The sequence below is a fragment of the Anolis carolinensis genome, chromosome 1 (genome assembly GCF_035594765.1).
Source record: "Anolis carolinensis isolate JA03-04 chromosome 1, rAnoCar3.1.pri, whole genome shotgun sequence".
NCBI lineage: Eukaryota > Metazoa > Chordata > Lepidosauria > Squamata > Dactyloidae > Anolis > Anolis carolinensis.
Genome location: NC_085841.1, coordinates 1771211 through 1792033, shown reverse-complemented (window position 1 = coordinate 1792033; position 20823 = coordinate 1771211). Strand labels below are relative to the sequence as shown.

General features: G+C 42.9%; 1 protein-coding gene across 9 annotated transcripts in view; it reads right to left on the bottom strand.

Moving 5' to 3' along the window:
- otof (otoferlin) overlaps nucleotides 1-12763 on the bottom strand; it is a 208760-nt gene extending 195997 nt beyond the window's left edge. For 5 of the 9 annotated variants that reach the window (XM_062969195.1, XM_062969189.1, XM_062969223.1 and 2 more), the window contains exon 1: nucleotides 12334-12762. In XM_062969195.1, coding sequence (XP_062825265.1) covers nucleotides 12334-12412 — 79 coding nt within the window. In that variant the 5' untranslated portion in view covers nucleotides 12413-12762. Of the gene's footprint in view, nucleotides 1-12333 lie in introns of all 9 variants that reach the window. The other 4 variants (XM_062969177.1, XM_062969215.1, XM_062969186.1 and 1 more) reach the window with 1 other exon arrangement.
- Nucleotides 12764-20823: the final 8060 nt, after the last annotated feature.

Below are 20823 nucleotides of genomic sequence, written 5' to 3'. Positions count from 1 at the left end.
TCCAGTTCGAAGCATATAATCTGGATTTTATATGGCAGAGTAGAAAGGGCTGAGATGGCACAATGCAATGAAACCTTGAGAGTTGTAGTTCTGCAAGGTCTTGAGCCTTTCCTGGGAACATGGAGCCGTGGCAATGAAAAGTGATGCGCCGCTGCATTAATTCAGCAGCATGCACTCTCAGGATTGAGTGTTAACATGAGCTGCAAATGCCTTTGCCGGGGAGCATGAAAGATTTATTAGGAGGCCTGTCAATTAGGGCTCCAAGCTGTACTACTAAATATTAACATCACACTTTTGAATTAAAAAAAACCCAACCCATCCCTTTGCAAGCTGCTCCGAGCTCGGCGGAGACGTGCCTCCCACAGCATCGGCTTCGGAGCAAATTTTGCAAGCGCTGAGCTGGGGAACCGGCCAATATTTTGTGTCTGCGAGAAATATTGCGGCTCAATACAAAATGTTCCAACAGATTAGTTAGGCAAAGAAGACTAAAAATCTCTGGTTGAGTGACAACTTCCATGTGAGCATCTACACTGCAGAATGAATGCTGTTTGGCACCTCATGGCAATCCTGGGAGTTGTAGTTCAGTAAGGCACCAGAACTTTTTTAACTAAAGACCTTGCAAAACTATGACTCCTGTAGTTCCATGGCACTGAACTGTGACAGTTCAAGTGGTGTCAAGTTGTATTCGTTCTGCAGCGTAAATGAACCCAGAGCCAAAGCAAACTAAACACCAGGCATGGGCCAACTTGGGCCTTCCCTCCAGATGTTTTACACTGCAACTAATAGCGGTACCTACTGATCTACTTACATTGGCATGTTTTCGAACTGCTAGGTTGGCATAAGCTGGGGCTAACAGTAGGTGCTCACTCCGCTCCCCAGATTCGAACCTGCAACCTTTCGGTCTGCAAGTTCAGCAGCTCAGCGCTTTAACACACTGCGCCACCGAAGGAACTAGCTAATTTTCCCTGAAATAGGCAATAAGAGCACCTAAAGCTTCAGAGAGCTTCTGCTCAACCATTTCAAATCTCTCTGCTTGAGCGGTGATGACACGATCGTCAGCATAGATGAAACTCTCTGTTCCTTCTGGCAGTGGCTGACCATTTATGTAAATGTTAATCATGGATGGAGCAAGCATGCTCCCCTGAGGCAGCCTGTTCTTCTCTTTTTGCCATCTGCTTCTCTGACCCGGGAACTCAAGTTCCTGTTCTGTAGCAGATTTCCTATGAAGCAGGTGAGGGTGGCTGTGGCGCAACTGGCTAGTAACCAGCTGCAATAAATCTCTACTGACCGAGGGGTCATGAGTTCGAAGCCCGGGTCAGGTTAAGCCCCCGGCCATTAAATAGCCCGGCTTGCTGTTGACCTATGCAGCCCCGAAAGACAGTTGCATCTGTCAAGTAGGGAAATTTAGGTACGCTTTATGCTGGAGGCTAATTTAACTACAGTAGAGTCTCACTTATCCAACATAAATGGGCCAAAAGAATGTTGGATAAGCGAATATGTTGGATAATAAGGAGGCATTAAGGAAAAGCCTATCAAACATCAAATTAGGTTATGATTTTACAAATTCAGCACCAAAACATCATGTTATACAACAAATTTTACAGAAAAAGTAGTTCAATACACAGTAATGCTATGTAGTACTTACTGTATTTACGAATTTAGCGCCAAAATATCACGATGTATTGAAAACATTGACTACAAAAATGCGTTGGATAATCCAGAACGTTGGATAAGTGAGACTCTACTGTAATTTACAATATCATAAAACTGCCAGCAAAACACGAGGAAAGGAATGAGGAAGTACAGCCACTAGTGGACGGTGAAGCAACAGCTCCCCCTGTGGCCGGAATCGTGAAGCTGGAAAAAATGTTAAATGCCTCTGTGTCTGTCTATATATGTTGTTTGTCTGTTGGCATTGAATGTTTGCCATATATGTGTTCATTGTAATCCGCCCTGAGTCCCCTTCGGGGTGAGAAAGAAGGGCGGAATATAAATACTGTAAATAAATATTATACATTTTTCAGGAGGTTGTGTTGGGCTGCAATAGGTCAACAAAAGACTTGAGACAGACTAGATCCAACAAGATCCCCTCTAGGTATTTTCGAAGTCCTTCGTTTCAATAGGCTTTGCTATTCCAAGCAAAGTCCAATAACATATTCCCTGCGGATGTTGTATTTGCTCATGTTGTATTTACTTATTACAGTTGTATTTTTATTATGAATTTCCTAGACCAGGCAGAAGGGAAACCTTTGCAAGGTATTTTAAAGTCAGTCAACAAACCCACCCTGGACTTTAGTCCAAACTTTAGTCCTTGTTCCCCAAGTAGCTCTCAACGTTTGACTCGATGAGCCTCAGCGCCAATAAACTTCTGCTTGCTTAACTGCAAATTGCTTTTCTTCCCACACTTTCGTAGGAGGAAGAGATGAGAAGAAAACATAACCTTTAGGCCGTAAGAAAGTTATTTGCCTATCCCTCATCCTCCAAATTTCCTAGGGGAAATTAACTGCTCAGGACGGAAGCCAAGGGGAGGGAAGATAAAAAGAAATGCACGGAGGAAGAAATGACTGCTTGGTAGCCATTCCTCTTTGCCTGGTTTTCTTTCCGCCTCCAATATACTGTCTGGGGATTCTGGGAGTTCTGGTACACTAAAAGTAACTTTTCTAAGCTGTTTGGATTATTACAGCTCCCAGAATCCTTTATCCGGCAAGAAGACAAGCCAAGATGATGAGCATTCCTGACTACTTCCAATTCAAGAAGATGGTTAATTCACTCTGGGTCTTAGTCTGAAGTGTGCACAGCTATCCAAGATGCTGAGGTCTATCTCCAAAACAGTTTCAGCATTTCACAATATAGATTTAATACCTAGACCAGGGGTCCCCAAACTAAGGCCCGGGGGCTGGATGCGGCCCATCGAAGCCATTTATCCGGTCCCACGGCACAAGGGGGTTGGGCTAAATGACCCAAGGGGTCTCTTCTTCTCTTCCAACCCTTGTTATTATTATTATTATTATTATTATTATTATTATTATTATTATTATTATTATTATTATTATTATTAACATTGAGACCGGGTGGTCATCTGTCAGGGGTGCTTTGCTTGTGCTTTTGGTGCACAAAGGCAGAAGGGGATTGGACTAAATGGCCCAAGTGGTCTCTTCCAACCCTCTTTATATTATTATTATTATTATTATTATTATTATTATTATTATTATTATTATTATTAACAACATTGAGACCGGGTGGTTATCTGTCAGGGGTGCTTTGCTTGTGCTTTTGGTGCACAAAGGCAGAAGGGGATTGGACTCTATGGCCCAAGTGGTCTCTTCCAACCCTCTTTATATTATTATTATTATTATTATTATTATTATTATTATTATTATTATTATTATTATTATTATTATTAACAACATTGAGACCGGGTGGTCATCTGTCAGGGGTGCTTTGCTTGTGCTTTTGGTGCACAAAGGCAGAAGGGGATTGGACTCTATGGCCCAAAGGGTCTCTTCCAACCCTCTTTATATTATTATTATTATTATTATTATTATTATTATTATTATTATTATTATTATTATTATTATTATTAACAACATTGAGGCTGGGTGGCCATCTGTCAGGGGTGCTTTGCTTGTGCTTTTGGTGCACAAAGGCAGAAGGGGATTGGACTCTATGGCCCAAAGGGTCTCTTCCAACCCTCTTTATTATTATTATTATTATTATTATTATTATTATTATTATTATTATTATTATTATTATTAACAACATTGAGACCGGGTGGTTATCTGTCAGGGGTGCTTTGCTTGTGCTTTTGGTGCACAAAGGCAGAAGGGGATTGGACTCTATGGCCCAAGTGGTCTCTTCCAACCCTCTTTATATTATTATTATTATTATTATTATTATTATTATTATTATTATTATTATTATTAACAACATTGAGACCGGGTGGTCATCTGTCAGGGGTGCTTTGCTTGTGCTTTTGGTGCACAAAGGCAGAAGGGGATTGGACTCTATGGCCCAAAGGGTCTCTTCCAACCCTCTTTATATTATTATTATTATTATTATTATTATTATTATTATTATTATTATTATTATTAACAACATTGAGGCTGGGTGGCCATCTGTCAGGGGTGCTTTGCTTGTGCTTTTGGTGCACAAAGGCAGAAGGGGATTGGACTCTATGGCCCAAAGGGTCTCTTCCAACCCTCTTTATTATTATTATTATTATTATTATTATTATTATTATTATTATTATTAATAATAATAATAATAATAACAATAACATTGAGGCTGGGTGGCCATCTGTCAAGGGTGCTTTGCTTGTGCTTTCGGTGCACAAAGGCAGAAGGGGATTGGACTCTATGGCCCAAAGGGTCTCTTCCAACACTCTTTTGTTGTTGTTGTTGTTGTTGTTGTTGTTGTTGTTGTTGTTATTGCTCGGTGGCCAACTATAGTCCGGCCCTCCAATGGTCCAAAGGATCGTGAACTGGACCCCTGTTTAAAAAGTTTGGGGGCCCCTGACCTAGACCATGCTCATTTAGAGCATATGAGGGTTGAATGAAAAGTAATGCCTCAACCTTGTAACTCCTCAACGGATGGCAGTCCTGGTCTGCGGCAGGGACTGGCTTGTTCAGTAGACTCTCCTCTACAGTTAGTTCCATTGGGCGGGAAGCCTTAGCATTGAACGGTTGTGTTGTTAAAGGGCAAAGTATGGAACCCTGCACAGGCTGTCGATCAATGCGACTTAAGCAACGTGCAGTCACTGAATTCTTGACAGCCACTGGAGGCCCCATTTTTAAAATTATTATTAATACATTTCCTGTATTAATACGATTTCCTGCTTCTTGCCAGGGGGTTGGACTGGATGGCCCATGAGGTCTCTTCCAACTCCACTATTCTATGATTCTACTAGCTGTGCCCGGCCACGCGTTGCTGTGGTGAAGTATGGTGTTATGGGAAATAATGTATTGAGGAATTGGTGGTACGTAGTTAGGGTAAAGGGTAAAGGTTTTCTCCTGACATTAAGTCCAGTAGTGTCTGACTGCACACTGAAGTGGATTATATGGCAGTGTGGAGTCAAGATAATCCAGTTCAAAGCAGATAATATGAGATTATAAATGGGATATATAGCTGTGTGGAAGGGCATTGGGTCTACACTGCCATATAATCCAGTTAAAATCAGATAATCTGTATCTTATAGGCAGTGTGGAAGAGGCCTAAGTGAGGCCTAACTCTGCCTGTCCCCTGGGTTGAGTGGGTTACTAGGAGACCAAGTGTGCGGAGCTTAGCCTTCTAACTGGCAGCAATTGGAAGAAAACAATTATTCCTCTCCCTCTAATTAGGACTTTATTTTTCATTTCTTTTTGTTGTATGAATGTAGAGGCATGGATGAGGGGTTGTGCTGCCAAGTTTAGTGTTTCTGGGATGTGCAGTTTTGTTGTTTTGTCCTAGGCCGAAATTTCATTACCTTTATATATAGAGAGATTTATTATTTCACTCTGATATTATTGTTATTGTATATAAAGCTTCCTTGCTTAGTTTTTTCCAATATACCTCTCAACCTCTGAGGATGTCTGCCATAGATGTGGGCGAAATGTCAGGAGAGAATGCTTCCGGAACATGGCCATACAGCCCAGAAAACAGACAACAATCCTGATATTTGTTCTGCAATATAGTTGCACCCTATGTTACATATACATCACTAAGTAACTGGTGAAGACTATCAGCAAGTAATAACACTATGTATCACAATGTCATTTCCTAACTGGTTCTATCATAAAAACATGTTACTATTTACATTGAATAACTGAGACGAGAGAGGGAATCTTTCCATCTAAAGGATATTATTTAATGCGAACACGGTTCCTATTACATTATCCGTGGCTCAATGCAGGTGCGATTCCTATCTTTTATCAAGCCATAGACGCAAATATTCTGGACGCTGATGCGATGAACAACCCTTGGCTTGCTTTCTTGGGCGATGGATGCCACAGAAACACCTCCGATTGCTAAATCGTGTGCAAGGAATGCCTCTGAACAGCAGCTGACAAACCCCAGGTCACAGAGCAGAAAGAAACAGACCACGACAACCAACAAAAGCGTGGAAGGAGAGGACCCAAAGTGCAAATGTTTCCCGCAAGAAATAAAAGCGGGATTCCTTCCGAGTCTGTTGCAATATTGCAAATGGAATTGTCCAGCTTCCCAGTGTCTGTTGCGATCAATGTTGGTGCATCTATTCTGAATGCATTTTGACCCCATTTGAACTGCCGAGGGTTGTTGTAACTGTTGTTTATTGTTTATTTTAATTGTATAGTTTTACCTCGTTTTAGTAATGTGTTTTATTATGCTGGCTACGTAGTGCATGTTGTTGTTTTATGATTGGAAACTGACCTAGGTTCCCCTCGGAGAGATAGAGCAGTATATAAATAAAGTTTTATTATTATTATTATTATTTTATTAGGATACAGCAAATAAGATAGACATGCTGGATTTCGTATCACAAAATCACAAGTCGAACACTTCCCAAGCGTCTAGGACTGTGTGATGTATTATTATTATTATTATTATTATTATTATTATTATTATTATTATTAGGATACAGCAAACAAGATAGACATGCTGGATTTCGTATCACAAAATCACAAGTCGAACACTTCCCAAGTGTCTAGGACTGTGTGATGTATTATTATTATTATTATTATTATTATTATTATTATTTTATTAGGATACAGCAAACAAGATAGACATGCTGGATTTCGTATCACAAAACCACAAGTTGAACACTTCCCAAGTGTCTAGGACTGTGTGATGTATTTTCGGATGATGCGTGCAGATCCCAGCAGGGTGGCCTTTTGCAGTTGGCAGATCGTAATTTTGTCAATGTCTATTGTTTCCAAATGCCGGCTGAGATCTTTTGGCATGGCACCTAATGTGCCGACCACCTGCACTGGTTTCTGCCAGAGTCTTTGATTATTATTATTAAATCTCAATGCTATGGAATCCTAGGCATTGTAGTTTGGCCACTCTTTGGCAGAGAAGGTGAGAGCCCTTGCGAAACTACATCTCCCAGGGGCTTTGCTCGCCAATAAAAAGAAGGCCAGGAGAGAGGCAACTTTGGGTGCATCTGCACTGTAGAATTAATTCAGTTTGACGTTACTTTAAACACCACGGTGCCATGGTATAGGACCCTGGGAGCTGTACTTTGTCAAGGTACTTGTTGGCATCTATCTATCTATCTATAAAAGTAATGTGCATAATTAGGACCAAGTTAACAACAAAACCACTGGGCCAAATCACACCATGTTAACAACACGATTCAATGCTATGGAATGGTGACAGCTGCCGTGTTGCAAGATCTTTAGCTTTCTTTGGTAAAGAGTCCTGATGTCCTGAAGCCTCACCAAACTACCAACCCCAGGACTCCGTAGCACTGAGCCATGGCAATGAAAGTGATTTCAAGCTGCATTCATTCTACAATGCAGAAGACCCATCATTGGAAGCACAGTGTGTACTTTGAAGTGTGATTTGTGGCTTGCGCACCCTTAAGTGTGCACAAATAAAGATGGATTTTAGTCTTCCTTAGTGGTTGAACATTTGGAACGCTTTCAGATTGATCCCTCAATAGCCTCAGAGTCTTGAATTTTGCTCAATCAAACTCAGGAGGGGGTCCAGCCTTGCTAATATAATAATAATAATAATAATAATAATAATAATAATAATAATAATAATTAATAATAATAATATGGCCTGATGACCAAACAATAAAGTGTCACCAGCCAGAGGCCTCTAAATATCTAGGCATACTACAGCTGAATAACATCAAGCATGAACATGTGAAGACTGTGGTCAGCAAAGAATACACACAAAGGGTCAGAAAAATTCTCAACAGCAAGCTCAATGGAGGCAACACCATCAAGGCCATAAACACCTGGGCCATACCTGTCATAAGATATACTGATGGCATTATAAACTGGACACAGGTGGAACTGGACAATTTGGACAGAAAAACAAGAAAACTCATGACCATCCATCATTCACTGCACCCTTGCAGTGATGTTGACCGGCTATATCTGCCTAGAAGATCAGGGGGCAGAGGACTCTTACAAGTCAAACAAGCAGTCAAAGAAGAAGAACATGCCCTGGCAGAACATGTCAAGCAAAGTGAAGAACCTGCTTTAATTGAAGTCAAAAATCAGAAACTCCTCAAAGCACAGCAGACAAAAAACCAGTACAAGAAAACCGCACTACAAACTAGAGCTGACAGCTGGCACAACAAAACATTGCATGGAAAGTTCCTTGACAAAATTGAAGGAAAAGCTGATAAGGAGAAGACCTGGCTCTGGCTCACGAATGGGACCCTGAAGAAGGAGACAGAAGGCCTGATCCCTGCAGCCCAAGAGCAAGACATCAGGACAAATGCAATTAAGGCCAAGATCGAAAAATCAGCTGTTGACCCAAAATGCAGACTGTGCAAGGAAGCTGACGAAACCATTGATCATATCCTCAGCTGCTGTAAGAAAATCGCACAGACAGACTACAAACAGAGGCACAACTATGTGGCCCAAATGATTCATTGGAACTTATGCCTCAAGTACCACCTCCCAGTAGCAAAGAACTGGTGGGATCACAAATCTGCAAAAGTATTGGAAAATGAGCACGCAAAGATACTGTGGGACTTCTGAATCCAGACTGACAAAGTTCTGGAACACAACACACCAGACATCACAGTTGTGGAAAAGAAAAAGGTTTGGATCATTGATGTCGCCATCCAAGGTGACAGTTGCATTGATGAAAAACAACAGGAAAAACTCAGACGCTATCAGGACCTCAAGATTGAACTTCAAAGACTCCGGCAGAAACCAGTGCAGGTGGTCCCGGTGGTGATGGGCACACTGGGTGCTGTGCCAAAAGATCTCAGCTGGCATTTGGAAATAATAGACATTGACAAAATTACGATCTGCCAACTGCAAAAGGCCACCCGACTGGGATCTGCGCGCATCTTCCGAAAATACATCACACAGTCCTAGACACTTGGGAAGTGTTCGACTTGTGATTTTGTGAAACGAAATCCAGCATGTCTATTTTGTTTGCTGTGTCATACAATAATAATAATAATAATAAACTGTATTTACTATCTGCCTTTCCTCAAGGCATGAGTTAAAATACATAGATTAAACCATAAGACCATTAGACGCAGACCTAAAATGAAAATCAATGGAGGTGGAGAGGACTGCCAGGCAACCTATTGCAAAACCCTTTGCTAGTGAACCTCCAAACATGGTTCCAGACCTTTATTCTGTTCAGAAATACCAGAGGGTTGGACTAGATCACATATACCTCACAACCTCGAAGGATGCCTGCCATAGATGTGGGTGAAACGTCAGGAGAGAATGCTTCTGGAGAGTGGCCATACAGCCTGGAAAACACACAACAACCCTAGATCTTAAACTGTGGGTCCCGGCCACAAAAGGGGTCCCCTTCACTCAACGTTGGGGTCCCAAAGCAAAGGGTTTCTGAACACCAATCTGTGAGCAACAACATGCATTGTTGACAGTGGACTCTGCAGAAAATGCTTCAACTCCAGTCAAGAAACAATCAGGGCCAGCTAACACTTCCCAACTAAAGATACCCCCAGGCAGGCTTTGAAGCTGCAAGGCCATTCAATGCTAATCAAGCTGGCCAAGACAACATTTATACTTGCCAGGACCAACTAACACCTCCCAACTAAGGATACCCCCAGGCAGGCATTGAAGCTGCAAGGCTATGCAATGCTAATCAAGCTGGGCACTTGCAACATTCACACTCACACAGACAAGAGTTCTTTCTTTCTCCCACCCTGGACATTATTCCACAGGTATATAAACCCCACTTGCGAAGTTTCCAACAGACCACACAACCTCAGAGGATGTGTGTGAAACGTCAGAAGAGAATGCTTCTGGAACAGCCCGGAAAACTCACAGCAACCCCGTCCCCTTGATTTGGTCATGTAAGTGTGATTTATTGTTATAATTGTATTATTTTACTTTGTTTAATAATGTGTATTATGTTGTTATGTAATGTTTGTGTTTGCTTTCATGACTGTAAACCGCCCTGAGTCCCATCCGGGAGATAGGGCGGTATATAAATAAAGTTTTATTATATATTATTATTATATTATAACCCAGTGCTTCAACTCTACTCCACAAAAAAAGGAAATTGCCTTCTTTAGCAAACCTTGCCAATGCTGGTTTAGTTTTTATACCTATTTAATATATCTATTTCCTTGGGTCACTTAAAATTTCCTGAGGGTGATAGAAAGGGGACATGAATGGGGAAAGCTGAAGAAGACCTGGACTAGATGACCCCTGGAAGCCCCTTCTAGCTCTGACCCCCATGAATACAGCTCCTCCACAGCAGCTCTGGAATACTTGCCAATCTGGAACTCCAGAGGTTCCTCGTGAACACCAACAACTCGATTGAACAAATGTTTCTATTATGCCCAGAAATAACAGGGGCTGGACTAGATGACCTCTTGAAGCCCCTTCCAGTGCTGACTCCTTGCAAATGCCACTCATTCACAGCAAGGGGCTTCTGGTGCTCATGTAGTCTGGCATCCTTTGCTAGAGAACGTCCAAAGCCCATTCTATTATGCACAGAAGTACTACAGAAATACTAGATATCCCCTGGGGGTCCCTTCTAATGTGACACCCGCCACCAAACTGTACGGCTCGGACCTCCAGCGGTCATCTAATCCAGCCTGTTGCTAATGAACCTCCAAAGCTGAACTTCTACGCTTCTATTGTGGACAGAAATACCAGGGATCTGGGTTAGATTATTATAATTATATCATAAATAAATATATAGTTGTAACATCTATATATATATAAAAGGGTAATGGAATCCCGGCACCAGACAAAACAACTAAACTAAACGCCCCACAACCTCGAAAATTGACAGCACAACCTCTCATCCACGCCTCTATGTTCATACAACAAAAAGAAAAGAAAAATAAAGTCCTAGCCACAGCAACGCGTGGCTGGGCACAGCTAGTTTATTTATAATAATAATAAATACTAGGAGCTGGGATGGCACAATGGGTTAAACCTTTGTGCTGGCTAAACTGCTGACCTGAAGGTTGGGTTGCTGACCTGAAGGTTGCCGGTTTGAATCCCTGGGACGGGGTGAGCTCCTGCCTGTCAGTTCTAGCTTGCGGGGACAAGAGAGAAGCCTTGCAGCAGGATGGTAACGTCTCTGTAGACTTTTCCCAACCTGTGCTCCGTGGACCCTCAGTGGTCCGCAAGAACTTAAATATGGTCCGCGGTCTCACCATTACTACTACAAATAGTACCACAATAATTTTTTCTCTTGGTGTCTTCGTTTTTTAGTCCTGTTCAGAAAATTGCACTGGATAGACTACATCAGCTCTAAAAGGTAAAGGTAAAGGTCTTCCCCTGATGTTAAGTCCAGTCATGACTGACTCTAGGGGTTGGTGCTCATCTCCATTTCTGAACCAAAGAGCCGGCGTTGTCCGTAGACACCTCCAAGGTCATGTGGCCACTGGCATGACTGCATGGAGCGCTCTAGATTATTAAATAGGGCTTTCTGCGAGCGAGCAGATGGTGACTACTGGATGGAATATGCTTTGTATCAGAAACTAGAGCTGATGTGGTCTATCCAATGCAATTTTCTAGACCAGCACCCCAAAGAACCAAAACGAATCTAAAGTTGACCAAAAACTGATTCGTAATCCAGGGTTGTTGTATGTCTTTCGGGTTGTGTGGCCATGTTCCAGAAGTATTCTCTCCTGACGTTTCGCCCACATCTATGGCAGGCATCCTCGGAGGTTGTGAGGTATGGAATTTGTAATCCTTTTGGTACTAATGTTGGACCATGTGGTCCCTGGTCAAAAAAGGCTGGGAACCACTGCTGTAGATGGCCACGATGATATTATTATTATTGAAAACGTAATTTATATCCTGTCCTATCTCCCCATGGGGACTCAAAGCGGCCCAACATACAGACCTCTGGAGCTCCACCAATGCCTCTCATCTACCAAGCTTTGGGCAGGACGATGGAGCTGGAACATGTAGTCCAGACCCTTTGTGAAAGAAACTCCACACCCCATTCTACACTTCAGCTCAGACATTGGCCCGACTAGATGACCCCTGGAGAGCCCAGTCCCGGTTGTGACTCCTGGGCTTCTAGTCCTTCTCTTTGGCTAGGGGAGGACTAGATGACCTCGAGGACCCCCCCCCCCCCGTTCTCCCTTTGTGGCTCTTGGGAGGGGACCTCCATGGGACGTGCTGGCTAGGGGACGACTAGATGACCTCGAGGTTTCCCCCCCCCCCTTCGTTTTCCTACCTCGGAAGGCCACTTTGGCGATGCGGTCGCCTCTCCCGCGCAGGTCGGTGGCGCTCTTGAGGTGGACCACCAAAGCCATGGTGCTGGGATGGAGCGGGGAGGGTGGGAGAGGGGGTCTTGGTGGTCACAGCCTTTGCAAGGCAGAGCGGGTCGGCGTTTGCGGCAGGCGCCGGCCGGGCGGCCTCGACCCTCCGGCTGCGACCATGGGCTCTTCCTCCTCCTCCTCTTCTTCCTCTCCTTCTCCTTCCTGGGGGGCTCCTTCCTCGCCTGCAACGCCCGCTCCTCAATTATTCAGCAGCTGCCGCACCGGCGCCGCCTCCTCGCCTTCTCCAGCCATCTCCAGCTCCGCCGCAGAAGCAGCAGCAGCATCCTCCTCCTCCTCCAAGCCGCCCCCGGTTTCCTAGCTGCCTGAGGCCGGGCTCACAGGGGAGGGGTCTCCGTGAGGCTCCGCCCTCCTCCTCTTCCTCCTCCTCCTCCTCCTCCTCCTCCTCTCCTGGCACCACTATTTCAAAGTGGTCCTGATCTGCCCGCCTGGCCAACTTTGGTCCAGATCCATCTCCAACCTCTGGGCATCACAGACACAAAGCAGCTTGCCTTACATACATTCATTAACGACTTAGACCAGGGGTCCTCAAACTTTTAAAGCTGAGGGCCGATCCACAATCCTTCAGACTGTGGAGGGGCCGAATTATCATTTTGAAAAAAAAAAAACCAAATAAACAAATTCCTATGCACACTGCACATCTCTTATTTGTAGTGCAAAACAACAACAACAATGAAAGAACAATACAATATTTAAAAATGAAAACAATTGTAACCAACATAAACCTATCAGGATTTCAATGGGAAATGTGGGCCTGCTTCTGGCCAATGAGATAGTCAGGTTAATTAGGATTGTTGTTGTGTGCCTTCAAGTCATTTCAGACTTTGGGCGAGCCTAACTCTAAAATTATTTATTTATTACATTTATATCCCGCCCTTCTCACCCTGAAGGGGACTCAGAGCAGCTGTATGCAATACAATATATTATATTATTAGCATAGCACAATATTACCATTATATATTACTATAACTATACCACTATACTGTAATATTATATGTAATATATAACATATAATTCATATTATTATATGGTATTATTATTACTATTATATTGTATAATATTATGATATTATTATCAATATTATATGTATATACAATATATTATATTATTAAAATGATATAAAAATATTATATTATAAAACTGAGGGCGGGGGCCAGGTAAATGACCTTGGAGGGTCACATCCGGCCCCCGGGCCTTAGTTTGGGGACCCCTGACTTAGACGAAGGGTGAGAAGGCACGATCATCAAGTTTGCAGACGACACAAAACTGGGAGGGATAGCTAACACTCCAGAAGACAGGAGCAGAATTCAAAACGATCTTGACAGACTAGAGAGATGATTGGCCGAAACTCACAAAATGAAGTTCAACAGGGACAAATGCAAGATACTTCACTTCGGCAGAAAAAATGGAAATCAAAGATACAGAATGGGGGACGATGCCTGGCTTGACAGCAGTACATGTGAAAAAGAGCTTGGAGTCCTCGTGGGGAGGAAGATGAACATGAGCCAACAATGTGATGCGGCAGCTAAAAAAGCCAACGGGATTCTGGTCTGCATCAATAGGGGAATAGCGTCTAGATCCAGGGAAGTCCTGCTCCCCCTTATTCTATTCTGCCTTGGTCAGACCACACCTGGAGTCACACTGTGTCCAATTTTGGGCACCGCAGATGAAGGGAGATGTTGACAAGCTGGAAAGCGTCCAGAGGAGGGCGACTAAAATGATTAAGGGTCTGGAGAACAAGCCCTATGAGGAGCGGCTTAAAGAGCTGGGCATGTTTAGCCTGCAGAAGAGAAGGCTGAGAGGAGACATGATAGCCATGTACAAATACGTGAAGGGAAGTCATAGGGAAGAGGGAGGGAGCTTGTTTTCTGCTGCCCTGCAGACTAGGACACGGAACAATGGCTTCAAACTACAGGAAAGGAGATTCCACCTGAACATCAGGAAGAACTTCCTCACTGTGAGAAGGGCTGTTCGACAGTGGAACTCTCTGCCCCGGACTGTGGTGGAGGCTCCTTCTTTGGAGGCTTTTAAGCAGAGGCTGGATGGCCATCTGTCGGGGGTGCTTTGAATGCAATTTCCTGCTTCTTGGCAGGGGGTTGGACTGGATGGCCCATGAGGTCTCTTCCAACTCTACTATTCTATGATTCTATGATTCTATGCATACATTCAGGTCAAGTTGTCTTTATCCAGAACCCCAAACTCCTAAAATCCTCCAAGATTATACACACATAACCTACATAAAGGTAAAAATTTTGGAATTTCAAAATGTTCCAAAATTGAAAACCATGGGTGGTTGAGAGTATCTTTGCTTTCCGACAGTCCAACATACCCAAACTTTGCTTCATGAATAGTTATTTTAAATATTGCATAATTGAACCAGCCTGGACACAGTATATTATTTGAGAACACAGAAATGCTGGACCATTCCAACAACTATCAAGTCAGACTACACAGAGAAGCCATTGAAATCCACAAGCATGTGGACAACTTCAACAGAAAGGAAGAAACCATGAAAATGAACAAAACCTGGCTACCAGTATTAAAAAACTCTAAAACCAAAACAGTGGATGGGAACCAACACTCTGAGGGCAGAGCACAGCTAATGACTAACAAAGGATGCCCCCAGGCAAGAGACAAAACCTTTCCAATGCTAATTAGGGTGATTAACTGAAACATTAATGCTGGCTCCCAGTGACAAAGGACTCTTGCCACACCCTGGACTCTACACAGATATATGTTCTTTCCTTTACTTACTTAGTTTATCCATACCTCACAACCTCTGAGGATGCCTGCCATAGATGTGGGCGAAACATCAGGAGAGAATACTTCTGGAACATGGCCACACAGCCCGAAAGACATACAACAACCCTGTGATCCTGGCCATGAAAGCCTTCGACAACACATTATTATCATTATTATTATTATGCTTTTCTCTCTGGATCTAGACCAAACATGGGCAAATTTTGGCCTTCCCTCCGGGTGTTTTGGACTCCAACTCCCATTATTCGTAACAGCTTCAGGTCCCTCGGCTTAAGCGGCCGAGGGGGAAAAGGAAAGGGCCTGAAGCTGTTACGAATGATGGGAGTTGGAGTCCAAAACACGGAGGGAAGGCCAAAGTTTGCCCATGCCTGATCTAGACCCAAGCTCCTTGCAACTCAAAGGCATGCTCCAATAGATAAATAGATTAATTCTATTTATCTATACCTATAAAAATTTAAAAATATAAAAATTTGGCCACAATACTCATCACTTTCCAAGGAGTGACCGTCAAAAAAAAAACAGAAAGAAAACAGAGACAAGGCCAGAAAAATCCCCAACAACAACAACAACAACAACAACAAAACATTCTGTGCATGTGTAAGAAATCTCCCCTTCATAACTAAGGGACTCAATTATTATCCAACTAGAATACCATTGAGTAGCCTTGCACCTTCAAAGCCTGGCTGCTTCATATCTAGAGGACTCCATTGTTGACCAGCTTGAATACCATTGAGTAGCCTTGCACCTTCAAAGCCTGGCTGTTTCATACCTAGAGGACTCCATTGTTGACCAGCTTGAATACCATTGAGTAGCCTTGCACCTTCAAAGCCTGGTTGCTTCATATCTAGAGGACTCCATTGTTGACCAGCTTGAATACCATTGAATAGCCTTGCACCTTCAAAGCCTGGTTGCTTCATATCTAGAGGACTCCATTGTTGACCAGCTTGAATACCATTGAATAGCCTTGCACCTTCAAAGCCTGGTTGCTTCATATCTAGAGGACTCCATTGTTGACCAGCTTGAATACCATTGAGTAGCCTTGCACCTTCAAAGCCTGGCTGCTCCATACCTAGGGGAATCCTTTCTAGGCCCCCTTGAATGCCTTGAATACTTAGGACTACGCCACAGCAACACGTGGCCGGGCACAGCTAGTATTGTTATATTTTCGTGAGATTTCTTGATGACAGTTTTTATCTCTTCCCAGCTTTCCAAGCCTCCTGGTTAATGGGTGCCGTGCAAGCCGTTGCCAGCACCAAATACAACTTTCCCCCTCTCTAATTATCTGCAGCAATTTTGTTTGTGTATACAGCAATTTGCAGCAAACTGTTTCCCAGGCAGTGTAAGCCAAGCCACCGCAGAGATGAGCAGTACCGCTTTATCGCTGGGATAAAGGCTTAGGAAAGACAACAACATTGTGGTGTATTTCTTTGTGACCCAAAAGAGAGGAATATATATATATATATAATTTCTCAGGTTAATTGCCTTCTGGACTCCGTCACATACCAGGGACTGCAGGGAACCAAGAAGGACAGTTAAAGTAGATGAATATACAGTTCATGGCAAAGAAAACACATATTTGGGCTTATTATCGGTCCCAACTAGAAACAAAGAATCTGAACAGCTGGAAGGGACCCCCAAAGGTCATCTAGTCCAGCTCTGTTCTGCCATGCAGGAAGACAGAGCTAAAGCACTCCTGAACGATACAGAATCTGTGGATACCAAGGGTTGGTTGTACTGTGGCACAGAATATACTGATTTTATAATACAACTAGCTGTGCCCAGCCACGTGTTGCTGTGGCTTATGGGAATCATTTGTTGACCAGGTGGAATAGGGTTGGTTGTACTGTGGCACAGAATATACTGATTTTATAATACAACTAGCTGTGCCCGGCCATGCGTTGCTGTGGCTTATGGGAATCCTTTGTTGGCCAGGTGGAATAGCAGTGAATAGCCTTGCAGGCTCAAAGCCTGGCCGTTTTCTTCTTATGGGAATCCTTGTTTGGTGAGCTGGAATACAATGGAATAGGCTTGCGGGGCCTACCCTTCTAACTGGCAGCTAGGGGGAAAAAAACGGCTTTTCCTGCTCCTCTAATTTGGACTTTATTTTTCTAGGTTTTTTTGTTTGAAAGACATATTTTGGATGACTATGTGTTTTGTGGCCAAATTTGGTGTGATTTGTTTCAGCGGTTTTGTTGTTTACTCCACAATAAAACACACATTACATTTATATATATATAGGTAATAATAATAAACTTTATTTGTATTCCACCCTATCTCCCCGAGGGGACTTGGGACGGAATGATACACAAAGCCACCTTTTCATAGCAACCAAGGGTGCAAATTTCAACTACTGGATTTACGAATGAGAAGAAAGTTATTGCAAGTAGGAATGGGGTTGTATAGTGTTAAAAGGGAGCAGGATAGTAAGTGTGAGCTTCGTTCCAATAGTTATGTAGTTGTATGCCCAGGATGCATATATTGATGTTGATATGCCTTAGGTTAGTGTGCTTGTTTCAGATTTTAGTTTTGTTAGATAATAATAATAACAATAGTAAAAATATATTCTATTATATTCCACTCTATCGCCCCAAGGGGACTCAGAGCGGATTACAGAACACACATACGGCAAGCATTCAATGCCATTGAATAGGCCGGGCTGCGGCGCAGCTGGTTAGTAGCTAGCTGCAATAAATAACTACTTACCGAGAGGTCATGGGATCAAAGCCTGGGTTGGATGGAGCTCCCAACCATTAATAGCCTAGCTCGCTGTTGACCTAAGCAGCTCGAAAGACAGTTACATCTGTCGAGTAGAAAATTAGGGGAGGCTAATTTAACTAATTTACGACACCATAAAACTGCCAGCAGTGGGCAGAAAGGAATGAGGAAGTACTCCATCAAGGACTCGGTGTCACAGGTGGTTGATGAAGCAGCAGCTCCCCCTGTGATCTGAATCAAGCATTCCCTCATGAAGCCGGAAACTGCAATATGTTAAATTGCCTCTGTGTCTGTCTATATGTCATATGTTCATATGGCATTGAATGTTTGCCATGTATATGTGCATTGTAATCCGCCCTGAGTCCCCTTCAGGGTGAGAAAGAAGGGTGGAATATAAATACTGTAAAGAAATAAAGAAATAATACAATTAACAGGACAGACAATACAGAAACGGAGGTAAAGGCAGTTTTTCCCATCTTATTTCTGGCATCTTGGAGGCTGTGCTCGACTTTGGTGCTGTCGCCCCATCTTCCATGCCAAGGAGCATTTGTCATCCTTAGATGTCCTCCCGATTGATGTCCTTAAGGCACCTTTTATTACATCTCTGCTAAAAGTGGTACCTATTTATCTACTCGCATTTCTGTTTCCGATCTGCTAGGTGAGCAGGTGAGCTGGGGCTGGCGGCGGGTGCTCACCCCGACCCAGGCTCTAAGCCCTATGCTAAGATCTAGTGGTTTTAGTGTCCTATATTAATAAAATCTGCTTTTTTGGTATTGTCTTCTTTTGCTATTTTTCTTCCATGATGCATACAAAATAATTTAAAAAGTATACTGACTTAGACTGCACCTTGTTGTTGCTAATACACATTTTACTACATTTTCATAATATATACTGGATTTGTATTGGTTGGTTTCAACTTATGGTTTTTCTCCAAATGAAAAGTCTGATGATGATGATGATGATGATGCATACCATATTTCTTCGATTCTAAGACACCATCAATTGTAAGACACACCTAATTTCTGGACCACAAACAGAATATATATATAGTTTTCCTCTTTGCTTTTTGGCTCATGCCGGTCGCAATGGGAACCCAGGAAAGGCCTGCACGCCTTTTTTCCTTGCAGGATTTCTGAACTGCTTCCTCTGGAACTAGCAATTATCGCAGGCAATGAGTCAAAGCCGCTCCATCCTAGTGAGCCCTTTTCTGGGAGGATTTTGCATCAAATAAGACGGTTGTATTGGGTCTTCCTGGGCTTGAGAGCATGAACCAGAAAACGGCTTTCCTGCTGGGATATCAAGAGAGAGGGAGAGGCAATGAGGCGAAGCAGTTGCCGGATGGAGAACTGAGGATGATAGACAAAGTGGATGCCCAGGGATTTTTCTGCACTTTTGATATTGTTGTGCATTATTGGAATTTCTGGGCAAAGGAAGGGGTCTCTACTTGAAGTCGCCTGGACTTGGATTCTCTTTGTGGCTTCTTCTTTTCATTTGCATTTTGTTTACCATCTGCTAATCCACTGCATATATACAAACCTAGAGGTCAGTAGCTAATCCTTTCTATTTATATCTTGCCCTCTTGTGGTTGCTTCTGAGCATTGCATACATAGCTATAGGCCAGTAGCTAATCCTTTCTATCTATATCTTGCCCTCTTGTGGTTGCTTCTGAGCATTGCATACATAGCTATAGGCCAGTAGCTAATCCTTTCTATCTATATCTTGCCCTCTTGTGGTTGCTTCTGAGCATTGCATACATAGCTATAGGCCAGTAGCTAATCCTTTCTATCTATATCTTGCCCTCTTGTGGTTGCTTCTGAGCATTGCATATATAGCTATAGGCCAGTAGCTAATCCTTTCTATCTATATCTTGCCCTCTTGTGGTTGCTTCTGAGCATTGCATACATAGCTATAGGCCAGTAGCTAATCCTTTCTATTTATATCTTGCCCTCTTGTGGTTGCTTCTGAGCATTGCATACATAGCTATAGGCCAGTAGCTAATCCTTTCTATCTATATCTTGCCCTCTTGTGGTTGCTTCTGAGCATTGCATACATAGCTATAGGCCAGTAGCTAATCCTTTCTATCTATATCTTGCCCTCTTGTGGTTGCTTCTGAGCATTGCATACATAGCTATAGGCCAGTAGCTAATCCTTTCTATCTATATCTTGCCCTCTTGTGGTTGCTTCTGAGCATTGCATATATAGCTATAGGCCAGTAGCTAATCCTTTCTATCTATATCTTGCCCTCTTGTGGTTGCTTCTGAGCATTGCATACATAGCTATAGGCCAGTAGCTAATCCTTTCTATTTATATCTTGCCCTCTTGTGGTTGCTTCTGAGCATTGCATACATAGCTATAGGCCAGTAGCTAATCCTTTCTATCTATATCTTGCCCTCTTGTGGTTGCTTCTGAGCATTGCATACATAGCTATAGGCCAGTAGCTAATCCTTTCTATCTATATCTTGCCCTCTTGTGGTTGCTTCTGAGCATTGCATACATAGCTATAGGCCAGTAGCTAATCCTTTCTATCTATATCTTGCCCTCTTGTGGTTGCTTCTGAGCATTGCATATATAGCTATAGGCCAGTAGCTAATCCTTTCTATCTATATCTTGCCCTCTTGTGGTTGCTTCTGAGCATTGCATACATAGCTATAGGCCAGTAGCTAATCCTTTCTATCTATATCTTGCCCTCTTGTGGTTGCTTTTGAGCATTGCATACATAGCTATAGGCCAGTAGCTAATCCTTTCTATCTATATCTTGCCCTCTTGTGGTTGCTTCTGAGCATTGCATACATAGCTATAGGCCAGTAGCTAATCCTTTCTATCTATATCTTGCCCTCTTGTGGTTGCTTCTGAGCATTACATACATAGCTATAGGCCAGTAGCTAATCCTTTCTATCTATATCTTGCCCTCT